The sequence below is a fragment of the Vanessa atalanta genome, chromosome 20 (assembly GCF_905147765.1).
Source record: "Vanessa atalanta chromosome 20, ilVanAtal1.2, whole genome shotgun sequence".
In the NCBI taxonomy this organism is placed as follows: Eukaryota; Metazoa; Arthropoda; class Insecta; order Lepidoptera; family Nymphalidae; genus Vanessa; species Vanessa atalanta.
The window spans coordinates 2,591,303-2,611,648 of NC_061890.1; the positions used below are offsets into that span (position 1 = coordinate 2,591,303).

At 34.3% G+C, this 20,346-nt stretch overlaps 1 protein-coding gene across 2 annotated transcripts in view; it reads left to right on the plus strand.

The window, feature by feature from the left end:
• Positions 1 to 13,817, plus strand: part of LOC125072079 (somatomedin-B and thrombospondin type-1 domain-containing protein) — a 57,145-nt gene extending 43,328 nt beyond the window's left edge. The window contains exons 2-7 of one of the 2 annotated variants that reach the window (XM_047682588.1): positions 2,795 to 2,989; positions 8,200 to 8,323; positions 9,574 to 9,650; positions 10,604 to 12,769; positions 12,806 to 12,819; positions 13,054 to 13,817. In XM_047682588.1, the coding sequence (XP_047538544.1) occupies positions 2,795 to 2,989; positions 8,200 to 8,323; positions 9,574 to 9,650; positions 10,604 to 10,806 (599 nt within the window). In that variant the 3' untranslated portion in view covers positions 10,807 to 12,769; positions 12,806 to 12,819; positions 13,054 to 13,817. Of the gene's footprint in view, positions 1 to 2,794; positions 2,990 to 8,199; positions 8,324 to 9,573; positions 9,651 to 10,603; positions 12,770 to 12,805; positions 13,002 to 13,053 lie in introns of those variants that run through there. The other variant, XM_047682587.1, reaches the window with a different exon arrangement.
• Positions 13,818 to 20,346: the final 6,529 nt, after the last annotated feature.

A 20,346-nucleotide genomic window follows, 5' to 3' on the forward strand; every position in this document is an offset into this window, starting at 1 on the left:
CAGTGAAGGCTGTATAATATTTATATTAATATCTTTACAATTAATTATTAATAATATTTAATGAATCTAAAACCAATGATTCCAAGCTCATAGCCGGGCAAGTTGAATTCATATACTTGATTTGTTTATAATTCATTTCGTGCTTAGTGGTAAAGGTAAACATCGTGATACTGCACGTGGCTAATGAAATCTGTCACATACATCCAACCTGCCTTGGAGTAGCGTGGTGGTGTAAGCTCCAAACCTTTTCAAATTGAGGCCTTTACGCAGTAGAGGGACTATAAAGGCTGTAACTTTAACACCTCATGATCATATTTAGAAAGTATTAAATAATTATATTCATATTTATTTATATCATTCAACAACAAAACCGCTTTTTTTTTTTAATCCGATTGATAACTAATACCTAATCTTACCAACCATATAAATAACTAAATGTCGTTCGCGACTTTGCTCGCGTTTTAGGAGTTGGTTGGCTGATGTTAGGCATAGAAAATATATCATTAATTGGGTTCAAACTTGCTGCATATTAAATTTCATCAAAATCGGTTCAGTGATTGAGCCTTGAAAGAGTAACAGACAGACAGACAGACAGACAGACAAAGTCGCCTTTGTAGTACAGACTTTGTTTATATCTGTGAGATGTGAATAATTGTAAATTTGAATCGTTAAAAATTTATCACCTCATAAACTCTCAAAGCAAAATCCGACATAACACCTTTTCATAGGCGAGCTTCTTTCAACAGGTTTATTCTCGCTATAAAACTCCTCAAATATCCTCGCACTCCATAAGAACGTCATAAACCTCGCCATAATGGATCCAGTTTGACTAATGGCCTCTTAAAGCTTGCCACACATGATCTGTCCAAGTTATATATGAAGGCGTTCTATTGTCTACATTTTTCAAGTGATTTACTAATAAACGACGCGTATATAAAGCATTTTTATTAAATTTCGGAAAATTGGTTATGTAAGGATTTATTCAGACTAATTTACATTTAAATCGTATTAAATCAGACTGGGCTGTATGAACTTTCCTTTGCCTAAAAGTTTAAAAGATCACTGTCAAAGTAAACGTCAATATGTTCACATTTATAGTAAACACGTATTTAATACGGATTCTTATGAGATATTTTAATTTGTTTCGTAAAATAATCGATTTATTTTCTACTTATGTACACCTGTTTTTAAGTATTATTAAAAATTGCAAATAAAATACAAAGTATGATGCGAAGTACTTAAAAATATATTACTTTTTGATCTTCATTTATTCACGAAGTTCTCTCGCAAGAATTTTCATCCGCTTACTGTATATTATCATAACTTAGTGAATATCATTTATAGAATGATATTGTATGACAAATAATTTGTTCGTTCATTATATTTTTTCATCTATTCGGCTAAAGTATGTCGGAGATGAATATTATATTAAATTGATACAATCACGTTTTCTAACATATAATCTAATGGGACTTAATAACAATTTAGAATCTACATATATATATAATATGAAAAATACCACTGACTGACTCAAAACGAAAACACCGAAACTATATAAGATTTTTCATTTCTCGTTATGTTTTAAGATTATATATATAGATTATATACTTATATTTTATATTGATAAGATAATTTAATTGATATATTATTTGTGTATTCTATATTCACGTTTATTTCATTGTTTTAATAATAAACTCATGTTATTTTATTTATTATTACAGCACCACCCACCTCATATCCTATGACCTATCCTACACCGTTGGTTGCCTGAAAGAGATCGCTATTTAGCGATAAGGTCGCCTAAATTCTATACCTGTTCTATTAAGGCCAAATCTATGTTATATTTATTTTTCTCTGTGTGGTGTACAATAAAGAATAAATCAAATAAAATATAATATGTCAGCTTGACTTGAAATTGAACATAGTTACTCGTTACTTATATTAGTCGTGACGTAGACAATTACTACTAGGATTTTTGGCAATTTAAACCTTAAGGGGGGTAAATGGGAGAGGTAGATTTGTATGAATATAACGCGTACGATGTCGGAATGAACATATAGTATTATATATGAGAAATGTACGCTCAAATACTTTATAACTCTTGTTAGATAATATAAATCTCCAATATTATATTTTAGAATATAAATTATTAATGAATTTGTATTTCGAACGAATAATTATTTATCTACTGGAATCAAACATTAATTTTGTTAATCGACTTTAGGATCCGGGTTTTATGAAATAAACTCACCCGTATTCATGTTTATCACAATTGGCACTGAGCGTACCTCGAATAAATAACTGTATAACTTAACAATGAATATTGTATAATGTTTATTTGCGATTCGTTTCGAATGTTCTGCCAACTTTGATTTTACATTCTCGATAATTTCAATGGTGAAATCGTTTATCGGTACTAAAAGGCAGAAGATAAATCTCATAAAAATTGCTGAGTTAAAAAAATATTTTTCTATACTTATACATATATTCAGGAAGAGTAGAACAGATAATTGGAAAACTCCATACATGACCATACATGATAAATCCGAAGGGAACTCTGTTACTTCTTCACGCTTAGGCCGAGGGACCGATTGAGATGATATTCAGTATGGAGATCGTTTAAGACCCGGAGAAGAACGAAGACTACTTTTTTTAATTCACCCCTTGTGGGAGTAAAGTAGATCGTATTTTTGTATAAATTTCCCGCTGGTGAAGCCGCTTGTTTAAATAGTAATCCCAAAAATCAACTTAGTTGTGATAAAGTACGCAATTTGATGAAAATAATTTGTTTCAGTCTTAGATTGCGTGGTGTCAGGATGGGGCGAGTGGTCAGATTGCGACACGACATGCGGCTCCGGCAGCATGGTGAGGAGCCGAAGGGTCATGCAAGCGCCTGCGCACGGTGGTCGGCACTGTCCTTCGCTCGTGCAACGTCGGGCATGCCAAGCGCACCATGGCTGTCTACCGGATAGTGATATTCCTTTACGAGGTACGTAATGTCTATACTAATATAACAAATGCAAAATTAACTATGTAAAGACACCTATTGTTTTTTCACAGCTAAACCGCAGATTCGATTTTTATGAAATTCGGTATGAATCAACCTTGAACTCTCAGGAAGGACGTAGACTTTTTATTCCCAACGCTAGACAACCAACTTCTAAATCGCGAGCGATTTCGCGGGCGACAACTAGTTATATAAATTACACATACTTTGACAATGATCGATCGCCGTGGACGTTGGAATATACATGTATTTACTTGGAGGCGGTTTGTGTGTTATCCAGTGAGTTGCACGTCGGCACTAATTGGCGCCGCAGCACATCAATTTCTATGCTGTCCGACGGATTGCCATAAATATGTGCACACAGACTGGTCAATATTTGTCGCGTCTGGTTAGTTAAATATAACTAATGGATTTGGCTTTGACAGTTTTATCGAAGGATTTTATGTCCAGCAATTTTTTCCGAGGTAATGAAAGTCGGGAAAAATTGCATACATGGAAATCGAGAAGCTTTAGATATTGGGTTGAAAAAACTTTACTTTAAATTTTCGATCAAGTTTTCTCAAAATCAAATCATTCTCTACAAGCAATTTTGAATCGTCATGTTACGGTGTTGAATTAAATTTAAAGCTACCACAGAATCGGAAAGTAGATTCGACTGAGAAGAATCGGCAAGAAACTCAGTAGCTCTTTTACATTACATACATTACATTAGTAGTCTGTAATTTCCCATCGCTGGGCTGAGGCCTCCTCTCCCTTTGAGGAGAAGGTTTGGAGCATATTCCACAACGCTGCTTCTATGCGGTTTGGTGGAATACACATGTGGCAGAATTTCGTTGAAATTAGATACATGCAGGTTTCCTCACGATGTTTTCCTTCACCGCCGAGCACGAGATGAATTATAAACACAAATTAAGCACATGGAATTCAGTGGCACTTGCCTGGGTTTGAACCCGAAATCACTGGGCCATCTTGGCTTTTTTGGCTCTTTTGCGTCATTTTAATTACAGATCACGTCAATGAGTACTTCATTTTTTCAATTAGAATTCTATATATTTTGCTTAGAAATCAACAAACACTAAGTCCACGATTTTTTATCTTTAAAATAATCTTGTGTTGATTTATATATCTTATCACTGTTTTTTTGTCATGGGCTTAAATTTTTTAATAGGCCAAGTTAAAATGATCTTACTCATTTAGAACAAAGGGCTAAATTTTGTTTCCTTTTGAAAGTCAGTTCTCTGTAAAGATAAAAAGATTGCGAATATAAATCAACAAATAAGTTTATAATATTTGATTCTTTGTGTCGTTGATTTTTTTTTGAGATATCTATCGAGAAACACAAAAATAAGGAGATTGAAATTCGCTGTTTGCTCTTTCGCATGATACATAACAGAATTATAATATAATTTTCGTTAAGATCGTAATTTCTCCGCTGCTGTCAAAAGCGGTGGCTATTGAAAATAATGTGTTAATCTTGTACAATTGTTGAGGTAATTGAATTATATACACATGTGAAACGTTTAATATCACCAAAAGATTTTATTTGGTTGTAGGCCTTTGTCCAAAGCTTGGTAGTCAAATAAAAAATAATATCAACCACTCGTCATACAAATCAAATCAAAATATACATTATTCAAGTCGGCTTTACAAGCACTTTTGAATCGTCATTTAACAAACAATTTAAAGTAAAGCTACCACCGGTTCGGAATGTAAATTCTACCGAGAAGAACCGGCAAGAAACTCAGTAGTTACTCTTTTTCTTTTCACAATCTTCCACTGAACAGAAATAATATAATAATAACAATAATAATACTTTATTTCAGATTAAACAATCCATATTAAATTAAAATTCAAATAAAATTAAAAAATAATAAATTAAAATAAATAATTAAAATTAAATAGATTAGTAACGAACGCTTAAACTATGTTAGTACTTAATCCTAGAATTAGACCCGCTTCACATGTACACCATTCCAGTGCTCCCAGAAGTGACTGTCCAATTTACAAGCCAATGTGCTGAGGAGGGTGTTGGTACTTTTCGAAGTTCTGCTCATAATGGAGGCGACACGCTTGCGTATTATAGAGAAAAAAAAAAAAAAAACTACTTGGTATTGTTGTGTTACGGTTTAAAGTGTATGCGAGCCAGTGTAACTACAGGAACAAGGCACATAACATCTTAGTTTCCAACGTTGGTTGCGCATTGGTGATATGAGAAATGTTGTATATTTCTATCAGTTCCATTACTATGAGGTAATCACATTATTAGGTGGCCCATTTACCAATCCTCCAACTTTTTCTCATAATCACAGAAAACTTTAATAAACGTCCAAAGTCCATTGAAACTAAATACCAACATACAACTTAAGATACTAAATAGACACGTCCCAAGATTTATCAGCACGAGTATCTCCTTATTTCCCCTCCCCCTACTTTATCGTGTTAATTAGATTAGTTCGCTGTCCGTTCGTCTACGTAAATAGAAGTCTAGAAATAGTTGAACATCCTTGATCGATGAAATACTTCAGGGAGCTTCACTTGGAATGTATACATTAAAGCTATATAGTTAGCATAGTTTATTGTGAAATTATTACATACTACATGTAATATGTCGCCGAAACGGCCCAGTTGTTAAAACACCTGCATCTTAACCGATGATTTCGGGTTCAAACCCAGGCAAGCATCGCTGAATTTAATGTGCTAAATTTATGCTTATAATTCATCTCGTGCTCGGCGGTGAAGGAAAAAATCGTGAGGAAACCTGCGTGTGTCTAATTTCAACGAAATTCTGCCACATGTGTATTCCACCAACCCGCATTGGAGCAGCGTGATGGAATATGCTCCAAACCTTCTTAAATGGAGAGGAGGCCTTAGCCCAGCAGTGGGAAATTTACAGGCTGTTAATAATGCTATTGTAATAAGTCGATACTATTATAAATTAATAGCATATATGCAATGCATATTATCGACAAGAGACTTCAAATGACAGTTGATACAAAATATATAGTACGAAGGTGGATTGACGAATGGTCACCTGATGGTATGTGATCACTACCCTCCATATACATTGACTTTAATATTTTCTATCATACTCGGCGCCACAGCTCATACTCGATTGCATTTGGGAACTAAGAAGTTAAGTCCATTCTATCATGAATTACACTGGCTCACTCACATTTCAAACATGATGATTAATTGATACCTATCCTAACGTTATTGTACATTACCACCAATTTCAGAAATGAATTCAAATTTCATTTCAATAAATATTTCTGACTTTGAAGTAAGTTCATTTGCTTAGACTCATTATATAAAAAAAATGTTGATATCCACTTTATTTAATTTTTGTAATATTATTGTAATTACTTTAGACTCGATACTTCAATGGAGTTATTATTTATTTCCCTAATAAGGAGACAGAACAGTATTCTTGGTTAGAAAAGTTAGACAGTTCATTTATAATGATACTGCTCGATAAGCATATTTTTGTTGTTTTCGTACCATGGTTTATGGCAAATAACTTTGACATAACGTTACAGACATTGAAACTATGTTCAGTTTCAACGAAATAGCTATCAGTCATTTTGAATTCGAGTATGTTGTAGTTGTTGTAAGTGTAGAGATGTTTTCAATCAGGTAGGAAACTTTAAGAGTCATTTGTTACTATATCTTATAACGGACTATGTAGAGTAGATGTATGCATGTAGAGTTCCAGTCAAATGATAGTAGCCGAGGGACAAGTTTCCAATAAATGATAAGCAACGAATGACTCGGCGCCACAGCTCCTTCCACAGGTCAAGGTTGTGCTCATGACTTATGTGGCTTACTATATTTTCACAATCCTAAATCTTTTTAATAATCAGCGACACTAATACATGTAAAGGTACACTTATAACAAACCTCATTATAAGCAAAACAAGCGTCTGGGTGAAATCGAGGTTTGGGCGATTACCCCTCCCGAGAAAAGATTTTTAAGAGACATTTTTGGGGTGTTTTACTGGGTTGCCTAACGTGTGGTGCTCGGGTTCTTTGCAACCTGTACTCTGGATTAAGACAGGCCTGTTTATAACACCATGTTTTCGACTGCGCTGAAAAATGGAAGATAATTTTGAACATCCACGAGTTTACGAAATATCGCTCTTTGTAAATGATATAACCTTCATACTAATAAAATAACTGCCATTTCAGCCTTACACTGCTTGTTTAAGTTCAACGTGCTGTTTTTTGAACGCATTGCTCTGCAAAAGTTAAAATCAGCAAAATAATTCCTAAACACGTCTGGTTTCGAGGCGACTGAGCGTAATTCTGCTAAATAGTCTTGTATCGCGCGGTCCAAGTGAATGGGTTGTGAGTTACAAATGAAGGGAGGAATTTAGCTTTACCTAGTGGTAACAACTATAGCAACTGGACACCACTCTCCTTCAATGCAGTTAAATCCTCGTGATGTTTTCTTTCATCACCGAACACGAAATTAAAAAAAATGAGCACATGAAAATTCAGTGCAAATGACTGTTGACTGGTTTTCAACTCGCAATCGTTAGGATGAAAGCGTTCTAATCATTGGTTTTTCTCGACTCGCTAATACTCGGTTTGACGACCTCCGTGGTCGAGTAGTGTGTACATTGGTTTTCATGGGTACGCTACTCTGAGGTCCCGGGTTCCATTAACGACCGAGTCGATGTAAAAAAAGTTCATTAATTTTCTATGTTGTCTTGGGTCTGGGTATTTGTGATACCGTCGTTACTTCTGATTTTCCATAACACAAGTGCTTTAGCTACTTACATTGGGATCAGAGTAATGGATGTGATGTTGTCAAATATTTATATTTATTATATTTATAATACGACGATCTTATCAGATATTCTATCGTTTAACAGCAACGTTTTGTACTCTAGTGCTGCTTTTTGAACGGTGAGTGTACTGATGCAACATCTAAGTGTCCAAGGTTGGTGGCATATTGGCCATGTAAGGAATGCTTAATATTTATTACAGCGCCAATATCGATGAGTGGTGGTTTTTTATTGGGCATATTATAAAAAAAATATGCAATGTTAAAATGTACATACATACATTTCATTTTAATTGGAGCTTGAATCTTGATACATTATGGGTATAAGCCTTACTAAATAATCATTTATTAATAACTTTTAACAGACATTTTGAATCAGTACTAACCATTATGTATTTTTTTATAGAGGAATCAGCGATGATTCTACCAGGAGGTCTGTCAGTGAGCCGCCATTCGAATGAAACTGTCGACATCAGAAAGAACTTGCGCTTGAGAAACCCCGACGATCCAGAATCCAATTCACATAGAGAGTGAGTAATCAAATGAAATACTTTTCCACCAAAAAACGTACTTTAACAATTTATAGGCCATAGAAAAATACGTGTACAGTTTTCTAGAAACTTCGAAAGAAAAAGGGCGGACACGAGTTCCAGTAACAATTACAGTAATTTGTTATTTTTATTTGGTGTATACAAATGTGGCAGAATTTCATTGAATTTTGACACATGCAGGTTTCCTAATGATGTTTTCCTTAACAGCCGAACCCCAGATACATTACGAACATAAATTAAGTACATGTAAATTCAGCAGTGCTTGCTTGGTTATGAGCCCGCAATCATCTGTTAAGATGCACGTGTTCTATCCACTGAGCGATCTCGGTTATTTTATATTTGTGTGCAATAAAGATCTTATCTGTTTCTCGGATGGACGGTATTGATAACGTTAAGACATTATGCGGGCAGATATTTGAGAAATCGAACTCTCATACAATAATACCATTAATCTTCTCCGTTTTCTCAGAATTATACTTGGTGGTAGGGCTTTATCCTAGCCCGCCTGGGTAGGTACCACCCACCCTTCAGATATTCTACGCCAAACAGCAGTACTAATTATTGTTGTGTTCCGGTTTGAAGGGTGAGGGAGCCACTGTAACTACAGGCACAAGGGACGTAACATTTTAGTTCCCAAGGTTCGGGGCGCATTGGTGATGTAAGGAATGGTTAATATTTCTCACAACGCCATTGTCTATGGCCGGTGGTAACCACTTACCATCAGGTGGCCCATTTGCTCGTCCACCTACCGATATCATAAAAAAAAAACTGCACAATCCCTTTTCATTATAAATGTTATATTCCGTCCATACGTCAATAGAATGATAATTATTCAATTAATTGTCAGTACCGGTCACATGATACGCCCGCCCAACGTCCTTCTATCAGCTCGACTTGTTCCTTGGGTTTCGTGTCGCTCTATTTTAGGGACTGTATTCATGAGCGTCTCTGACATATTTAGATATACAGGCAAATCTCCTCTATTAGGATAAGCCATTTGTTAATTATTTTCGTAAGAAATTACAATTACACAATATAAAAATTACGAGGAACAAAGGCGATTCGTCGCAGACGTGGTTGCGCTTGCCGTTGACTACCCCACAATAATGCGTTCAACATTCCGCCAACCATACGACGCTTCACCAGACCGACTGTAAAATCTCGTAATTTAAAAGATAGCGCAAGTGAAGCCGTCAGATATGTTTATAATCTTAATGTATTTGTTTCAGATATTGTGTGCAGTTTGAAGTAACGAAAGTGTCTAAAGCCTGTCACACCGATTCCGATTACAAGCCCTTACGTGAAGGTACATTAAATGATATTATGTAATAGCTTATGTAAATGACGTAGAAGAAAGAGTTAGTACAAATCAGATAAGGCTTAGTTTACGAATAGGTCTGCATATTGAACTAAATATACGTTTTAAAGCATTGGATCCTGTCTTTCTTGGTAGGGCTTTGTTCAAACCCGGCTGGGTAGGTTACACCTACTCATCAGATAATCTTCCGCCAAGCAGAAATTCTTGGTATAGTTGTGTTCCGGTTTGAAGGGTGTGTGAGCCAGTGTAACTACATTCACAAGGGACATAATCTTAGTTCCTAAGGTTGGTGGCGTATTGTCGAAGTATAGGATATTTTTAAAAGCGTCTATGGGCGATGGTGAACACCTCACAGCAGGTGGCCCATTTACCTACCTATTACTTAAAAAAATAAAACTGTCTTTTTCAAATTCCGAACTGCTACTGGAAAATTCTTCACAGAAAAACATAGCAACTATTTACTTTCTGTCTTGGTTGTGAACCCAGAACTCAAGATCTGCAACCTTGAAACCTAGCCGAGATATTCACATTATAATATGCACTAAGGACGTTATTAAATATTAATTATTATTAGATCAAAATTAATTACAAATCATGACCACAAAGAACTGAGACATAAATATTAAAATTTCCACTGCTGGTCTAAGTTCTCCGTTCCTTTATGAAGAAACCTTGGACTTTATTCCACCACGAAGCTCTATGAGTTGGATACATGAGTAGCATATTTGCATACGTCTTGTACAGATTTCCTGACGATGTTTTCCTTCATACAAATTAAGCACATAACATTTTAGTAATACATACCAGGTTCGAATCCACAATTTTCGGTTAAGTTCAACGTATTTCAGCCATTAGGCCATGTGGCCACCCAATCTCCCCAGCAGTGTTTCCGTTGAATCGGAATTCCGATATTCCTAATAATATAATGTTTATTTTACCAGGTGGTACAGTTTGCGTGATGTGTGAAGCAGCAGCTCTCCGACGCGACCTCAACTGGCGGTGTGGTGGTCACGGCGTGAGTGGTCACAGCACGCGTTTCTACGCGCTGGTGGCACCACACTGTCACGGAAAATGGATACGTGCCAAGGAAAATCCAGATAGAAAGAGCGATTGCTGTTCTAATCCTGATTTTATTTTCGTATAAGATAGTTTGTATAATTGTGTATGATGTAATAATAAGTATTTGTTAAGGATTTATTGCTAAATGTTATTAAATTTCATCCCTGATGAAATGAAATGATTTAAAACACAATTTTGTTCCGATATATTTTTCCTTTATTCTGAAGTCTCACACGTTGATAAAAATAAAGTATTTTATGTATTGCCGCGCTTTCAAACAATACGAATTGTAAACAAGAGTTTCGTTTTGATAATATCATTGACATAAACTGTTTCTGAGTTTGCAGATGTAAAAAACCTTTGGTTCAAAATAAACACAGTTCGTACACTTTACAATTAAAGGGTCATATAAATACGTAATGAGTGAGAAGCGAATATATCATCGAATTATCGGATACTTTGTGATTATTTACGGTAAGTTGTAACTTTCTGAACTCGAAATAATACAACGTATTTACCATTGGAACGATGATTGTACTCATTCAAATAAAAAAGAACTGGTTATTTTTTATTGTCATTAAAAGTGTATCCAATTTAAGCTTTATAGCCTTTGCAGAGCGATTCTGTACGAATTCACTTCGTATCTCACTCGAGCAACATCGATAACCGAATTAAATGATACGCCATTTTGATACGTGTATCCTATAAATGTTATAATTATCAAAGTCACATATCACATTCAGATATTTTATGTTCGTGTACAGTCGTGAGTTTCGAGTTTATCTGAAATATTATAATGTCCTGATGTAATAGAAGTGATGAATAATTAAGAGATTTTTCAGATTCGTTAACGTTTCTTATCACTTGGAAACGCATTGACTGTTTCAGAAAATCTTTGGTCGTTCTTTATTATAAAGGACTTTAAAATAATTTACATAAGCACACTTTCAAACTAACTTAATCTGTGTGTAACAATGACTAGTTCTATATGATATACGAATGACTAAAAATATAGGAAAATTAACCGACGATAATTTTGTGTTAACAATAGATTATATGTTCCATATTTGAATTACTATTTTACCCGCTTTACAATTTCATATAACGAATTTGATAAACGATTTTGATAAATTTATCAATCGAAATTCGTTTCTATTATCATTATTTAAACTGAAGGACACATATTCATACACAACTATTGTTTCCTAATAAGAAGAAGGGTTAAGAGTGTCTTCCACCCAATATATTATAATTTTCTTTACACCCATCAAGAAAAGTTTAAAAGTTTGCCCGACTGGATTCATCATCTTATCAAATTCTACAACAGTCATTGTTTTACACTTCCAAAAACATCAATTAAATAATAAACTCCGACATAATTGAAGCGTCATATTACAATTGTACACCACATCGTTACGCTCAAATAGCATTCCGACCGAATCAACAATCAAGCTGTTTGTGAAGATCAAATTAACGGCAGTTAATCATTAATTAATTAATTAATTAGTCTACCAAACTGACCTAATGTAATTGACCACGAAGCATGTTTTAGTAATCTGATAGCTTGAAACTACAAATATATGTTGATATAAAAGCGGTCAAGCGTGAATTTGCTTCTGCTCAAGGTCAATTAACGTTTGAATTCTGTAGGCTCGTTCTAAAAGGGCCTATATCAATAAACCTTTGCTAATCAGAATAGACGCAATGAACATACATTGATTCTTTTATATAAAACACGTGTATACCTTTTTGCGTAATTATTTTGAAAGATAGAAGGGTACAAAAAAATCAACATCAATACGCATAGCAAATTATGATAAACTTCGAAATAGATGATAACTGATATAATTCATGATAAAAAAAAAACAATAAATAAATTTGTTAATATATACTATGGTTATAGTAACTAAGTATATGTTACACAAGCCCGCAAACGTAAGGGAGACTCATTTTGCGGCCGTGGAGAGGAATCATGAAAGTATAAAAGAACGTCGTACCGTTTACCGTCACGGAATACGATTCGGTCTTCCCAAGGCGTGCCGATAGATGTTTCACTCAAAGAACCTTTAGTCCAGTCATCTTAGACTAAATTAGGTAAGTATCTCATCTCGCAGTTCGAGATACCCACCTATAAACTTGTACAAACATTTAATTTTGACATCTTAAAGATTGTCTCAAAACCTTCATATGTTTGGGTATACGCCATTGCCTTTAATTAAAGTCAAAGGTCATAAAAATCGATGTTTTACACATGTTTTGTAAATACCATGTGTAAGTTTTGAGACAAGTTTTATGATGTCGAAAAAAGAAGTTTGATTAAGTTTATAGATAGGTATCTCGAATTCCGAGTTGAACAACTAGGATGACTGAGCTACTTAGTTATTAATGACACAAGCGATTAATGACACTCACTAATAACATATTCAACATAATAAAAATCAAAAGTGCCAATCATTTACATATGTACATACAGGGTGAATTATTAAACGAAACTTGGGCAGTTTGTTAAAAGATCAGATACGATTATCTTCATTTAAGATTTTACTCCATAAGATTAGTATGAACTTCAAAATTGGTACCAAATTAATTTCATAATTTTTAAATTGTAAATAATCTAATCATTAACGATATATTTTAAGTTACTATGTACGAAATTAAAGCTTATTCCAACGAAATAAAGTAACGAATATCTCAAATGATTCGCTAATAGCACTCCTATATACAAACAGTTATTTATTTATAATTCAACTCAATTCCACTTAACTAGTTATGTTTTAATTTTACTTCCAAAGTTCTGATATCAAGGTTGCCATTAAAAAGGCAACTTTGCCAACCCGTAATGAATATCCAATATTCAAAATCTCGACCAATGATACCCCGTCAATTCATTGTTTAATAGCTTAAATTTTGTTTATTCGTTCTGTGATTGGAATAAGCTATAACTTAAAAACCAATACTTATTTCTACTTAGCTACAGTGTTAGACTAGTTTGATAGATATATAATAATAATAATATTTTAATGATAAAAAAACAAGACTATGAAACATGTGAAGACATATCTCTGACGTATGTTGTAAATAAATTATAATAAATGCATTCAAATAAACGGTAGTTTTTATTATTGTTCCAAAATCCTCCTCCTCCAGTATTTTTAGCTTTCATTAGACTTCATCTGTTAGTAAGTATGGGTCAAATATTGAAATTGATTTTTAAACCAGTTCCATACAAGTGATATATATGAAATTTTACATATTTGGTTTTGGTGGAATGGTGATGGTTATGTCTGAAAGCACTTCAAGTAAAATAACTGATTTTAAGATTAATAAATGTAAAAAGATATGTAAGCTGGTACATTAAACAGAATCTTTCCCTCACAAGGTGAACAGGCTTTTTTACAGCAATGAGACGATAACGACCAATTTAATCAAATTTTATTGAGAAATGGTAATAGTATAAACCAAATCTGACACAGCCATGTACCATGGGATCAAAGGTGTCATGTCCCTTGTTTCTTTCTACATTCATTGGTCCAGAATGATAACAAAACCTAGTAAAACAATCCCTAGTCTTTGGTCTTCAACCAATTGTTCGTGAATTGTTATTTGAAAGTAACAAAAACTTAATTCTGAAAGCAATGCAACGTTAAGTAAGGCAGATAAAAGAAGTACATCAGTATCACATATAGAACGGTACAAGCTTGATGTTGAATTTCGGTACATAAATATAAAACGAACTGTTTCCAGTGTATTTGAATTGTATTTAAAATGGAAAATGATGGAATCAATTTAGATTGCTTGACGCTACCCCTCTACTTATCCTAGTGATATCTTATCAATAATAATAACGACATTTTGATAGCAAATATCCAAGCGCCTTATTCTTCTACGTAATCGCGATTCCGGTGATCCAATATACATGCAAATTCGAAGAAATTGTATTTTGGGAGAATGCACTGAAGGCACTCGGAATAGGGACATTGGAAACAATGTCTCGTGATCAAATGCGAGCAGAAATAACATGAATAGATATGAAGAGGTGTCCTTCGGATAAAGGCTCGGTAAATGAAGTTGCAATACCAAGCTCAATCTCATTTTTTATATATTTTTTTTAATTTTTCTTTAACTTTTTTCTCATCCTTTGTCAAATGTAATCCTCAAAAACAAAATTGCGCTTCGCGTCTGTTGATTTGCTCGTTTACTTCTTCAAATCTGATGTAATTTTATTTTTGACACGATAATCCTGACTTCAACTAACTATGGACTAGCATAAAATAGCTTAAGGTTAATATCGTTTAAGCAATTAATAAATTATATTATTATTTTCTCACTGACTGGAACCCGCAAACCTTAACTAAATATTGCGAATTCAAACCAAGGTCAGGACCACTGATTTATCGAGTTAATTTTTGTGTTTAATTCATCTCCTTCTGGGCAATGATGGGAAACGTCTTGTCTGTATATTTCGCATGAATCTGCTACTTTTTAACCACCGATCTGAACTGCTGCGTTGTCTATATACAATTATTTAGGAGTTCGACTGCTAAATAATTGTATATGAAGCGACAGCCCAGTCTCAATGAGAAACTTCTAGCTAATCGGAAATAATTACGGTAAATTACATATACTGAACGGTATTATTCGTTAATTTTGTCACGATATAGAAAATATGATCGTTCTTTATGTTAACCTCAATTAGTCGCTGTTTTGCTATAAATTATAACTAATTCGGAAACGATCATTTATCACGCGCAAACCGTAACAGATGTTACGTAAATTAATCGACGTTTCCGTTTAATTCGCGCGAACCACAACCAAAGACAGCCTTATCAAACATTTTTTTAAATATGGGTTACGATATGATATGGACGGTGGTGGATTTGATAGGATAGATTAAAACAGCTTAATCGTTTTAATATATAGAATTTAAAAGATAGCACCGTGGTAAGAATATATTTTGTAAATCTTTTGTTTGCCATTTTGTGGTCTGAGTTTGAAATGCCCTTAAAATGGTTTTATTCACACACGCTCAAAGTGGATATCTCGAAATTTCTATTTTCATTGAGTCTATCTTTTATTAGATATATATTGCATTACTTATTAGGGTGGGGCTTCAAAATCTAATTGAAAGCCGCTGGAAGTTGCACATAAAGCCAAACTTACAGTACCTTCCGTTTGGTCACTTTTATCACCTTACAGTTGGATAATTCATGTAATGTCCTTAACATACGACAGAACTTTTTTCTACAAAATGTTCAATTGAATTTTTTTACCAACATGTACAATTTTTGGTAAAAGGTTTTTCCGTTTCCTTGGGTCACCTATATACGATAAATTTAGTGAAATATTTTCAATATATGGCTTACCCTATTATAACTGAAAGAAAGAAAAAGATGTATACACAAGGAAACATGAATTCTTTGTCACAACCTTGGTGGACATGACAGACACACTTACTCATACGCGCACGCAGACACGCAAGTACGTTTCATGTTTCTTAAAACAAAATTTTATAACAAGGAGTTTTTGTAACATAACATCATAAAGCCGATTGAAATTGAGTTGTACATTTTATTATAATACCAATGTTCAATTGAATAACATTTATTGGTATTAATTAATTAATTGCATCGAATAAAGACCTACTGAATAATTGAATCATTTTGTACTTTGTAACATGAATCTTTTTGATTTAAAATATAATGGTGTCGTAGGAATATGTGTGTGTGCGTGACACCTGAGCACGCAGATTTTGACAGGTTAGGACTGTTCTATATTTAAATACACCACTGACTTACCATCTAATATGAATTATCTCTGACTATGATAATTGTATCAATTTTTCTTAAATATAACGATTTTTCATTCTCCTATTCCATCGAATTCACATTGATGTAGCTGATTAGTTTTTTTATGTTGTAATCAAATTGGTGTGAGTGAGACGTGTACTGTTTGGTATACCGCATATTAAAGAACAATTTGGAAATACAGTTGCGATCTAAACTTTATTTGGGAAATTGCGAATGTTTTACTCGATAAATAAAAAAGTGCATGTGTGCAAGTCATACGACAGAAGTGAAACTTAATCATTTCATAGTATAAAACAAAGCCACTTACCGCTGTCAGTCTGTACCTTCGTACATCTTTAAAATTCCACAACGGATTTTGATGCGTTTTTTTTTTATTAGTGATTCAAAGGAAGGTTTATATGTATACATGCACAATATAGTAGAGAAACACTGATAATAATTTTAGAGGTTTCTTTCGTAAATAAACACATTTTTATGCGCTTACATTGCAGACGCTGGCTGAAACCTGCAAGATAGATCAAAATAATATACTACAGTATTGTACACCTCAAAAAGGTCTACAAAAAAGTCCAGGATGGTATATATCTATCTCTTAGGGATAACCCACAATAACCATTTTTTATCCTTTACTTTTTACTAGAAATAATAGCTTATTTTCAGCATATAATTTAAATATGTTCGAAGATATTACAGATTTAAAACTGACTAATGACTGAAAAACTGTGAACGTCTTATATATTGACATACTGTAGTGTATTAAGTGCCAGTATTGCACACGTGCGAATCCGGGGCGGGTCGCTAGTAAGTAATACAATTTTTTTGTTCGTCTCTTTGGTATGACATTTATTTATTTATTTGAATTTCGAATGGTAACGATTTTAAAGGAGTTTCACTTCGTATCAAAAGGAGCGGTAAAAAGGCTATATGTCAAACATTAATACGCTTAAAATAATATAATGTTATTGAATATAATGCGAGCAATATAGTGCCCGTTGATCGACTGCCTCCTTGATTCAATTTCTCAGTAACAGCCTGGAGTCTGGAATTCTTTTTGGTCGTATTATGAGAGTGAGGGTATAGGCAGTTCATATCTCTGTTTGCACACACATTTGTTACACTATAATAGACCCCGCGTAGTTGGCTGATCTCTCTTGAGATTGGATGCCATAGCCGACCAGGGCGACATCATCAGTAATATAGTACTGCGAGGTTATTACTGTTTTACAAATATTCCTGTACATACCTCGACAGTAAAATATTACCAACGCACCAGCAACGCTGTTCTGTTAGAAAAAACTTCGTATCAATATTGGATTGCTAGAAAACGGCCGACGATCATACGTTACTTTGAATGGTGTAATTATTATTGTCCAGTACTGTTGCACTTTTTGAAACTTGCCAAATCGTGTTCTACAGTGAGTTACTTCTTACAGAATAGGTTTACTGATAACGTCGCTGCTGAAAATTATAGAAATAAAAGTCGTGAAAAGTCTTGGATATATTAATATAATAGACGTAGGTTGACGAGTGATTAGGCCATCTGATGGTAAGTGGGTACCAATATGCATTTACATTAGATTCGTGATAAATTTTACCAACGTCTGGCATGGCCAATGCGCCACAAACTTGCCTCAAACTCACCTCCTGCCAGTAGTTACCCTGGTTTACTTACCCTACAATCCGAAGCTCGATAGCACCGAGCATTGGTGTTTGGCGATTCAATACATATTTTAATTATAAACAAGAATGGAAACAAATATGGCTACGCTGGCCTATATTAAAATAGCAACATTCAATTCGAGCCATCTAGACGTTCCACGAGAATTCTTAATGAATACCCTTTATAGTTGAATCATAATCCTGTAATTAATATTCCATGATGCTACAGATTCTTAACTCGGCTGAAAACACTTAAGAATATCTTGTCCCGTATTCCGCGCCCACGGACACCACACCCCAGTAGCTGTATTTGCATAAATTTCCAATTTCCTCTAACGTTATTTTAAAACCGTCGATTTCAAGCGGATAATATTAAAAAAAAATATTAATAGAATTTTAAATTAAGACAATATGAAAGATTAATTGCCGTCGCTGTCTGGCGAAGAAGTCGCGTAAATTATACTCCCATCAATTAAAGATGCTACACAAAATCTAGATACTCAGTACAAACAAAGGCTTTGTAAATTGCCATCCTAATTGTTAACTCGCCTGCGTATAATGTCGACTGTCCAAATAATTTATTTTGGGTATATTATATTATTTACCGTAGAGATACTTATTTATTTTAAGTTAACTCACGCAAAATACAATTCGATTTAATTTTCATTTGATTTATGTTATTTAATGTTATTACGATGATTTTTTTGTTTTCTTCGCTTATGTAGTTCCATATAAAGTCTATATACATAATATTAACATTAACAGCCTGTAAATTTCCCACTGCTGGGCTAAGGCCTCCTCTCCCTTTGAGGAGAAGGTCTGGAGCATATTCCACCACTGTTTCAATGGAATTCACATGTGGCAGAATTTCGTTGAAATTAGACACATGCAGATTTCCTCACGATGTTTTCCTTCACCGCCACGAGATGAATTATAAACCCTTTTTTTATGGCATTGGTTGGCGAACGAGCATATGGGCCACATGATGGTAAGTGGTCACCACCGCCCATAGACAAAGGCGCTGTAAGAAATATTAACCATTCCTTACATCACCTATGCGCCACCAACCATGGGAACTAAGATGTTATGTCCCTTGTGCCTGTGATTACACTGGCTCACTCACCCTTCTAACCGGAACACAACAATACAGTGTACTGTTATTTACATATTAAGTAAATGATGAAAGTCTATATAATTATAGGTAAATAGTATATTATATCTCATAGAGAGCGCATTTATAGTTTAATGAATGTAATCAACCCAAAGCATCTGCTAACTACGGGTGGTTTGATTTCATTTTCTGTCTATATTCGTACTGAAAGAAAATTACAAAGATTGCATATGGTCCAAGTTTGCTAATACATTTGTCGAGTAAATATTGGAAGTAATGTTATACAATGATAATACAGACAGCCACATCGTTTTTTTTCAGACCTAAAAAAATAGTACTTATACAATTTTGAAAAGCAATGTCTTTGACAAGGATTTATGTAAAAATTCGGAACGGATTTAGGTCAACATTACTTTTTAAGGTTACAACATTAAGCCGAGGTTGTGCTTACGTTTTATTTATATAATATATATTTTTTATAAAAAAAAAAATATTGGACAATATCACTCTGATCCCAATGTAAGTAGCTAAAGCACTTGTGTTATGGAAAATTTGGAAAAAAAAAGGTAACGACGGTACCACACCACAGCACCCAGACCCAAGACCCAAGACGACATAGAAAACTAAAGAACTTTTTCTACATCGATACGGCCGGGAATCGAACCCGGGACCTCAGAGTGGCGTACCCATGAATACCGGTGTACACACTACTCGACCAGGGAGGTCGTCATATTTTAGATAGTATATTTTGTGGAAGGCAATCCCAAGAGCGCGTGTATTTTAACAGATGATTGCAGATTTAAATTCAGGCGAGCACCACTGAATTTTCATGTGTTTAATTTGTGTTTATAATTCATCTCGTTCTCAGCGGTGAACGAAAACATCGTGAGTAAGTCTGCATGACTTATTAACGCCACATGTTTATCTGCCAAACCCCATTTGAGCAGCGTGGTAGAATAAGCTCCAAAACCTTTTCCCCGAGGAGAAGAGGCCTTTGGTGAGCCGTGGGAAATTTACTTCGGCCTTATTGGCACAGTTACAGGCTGTT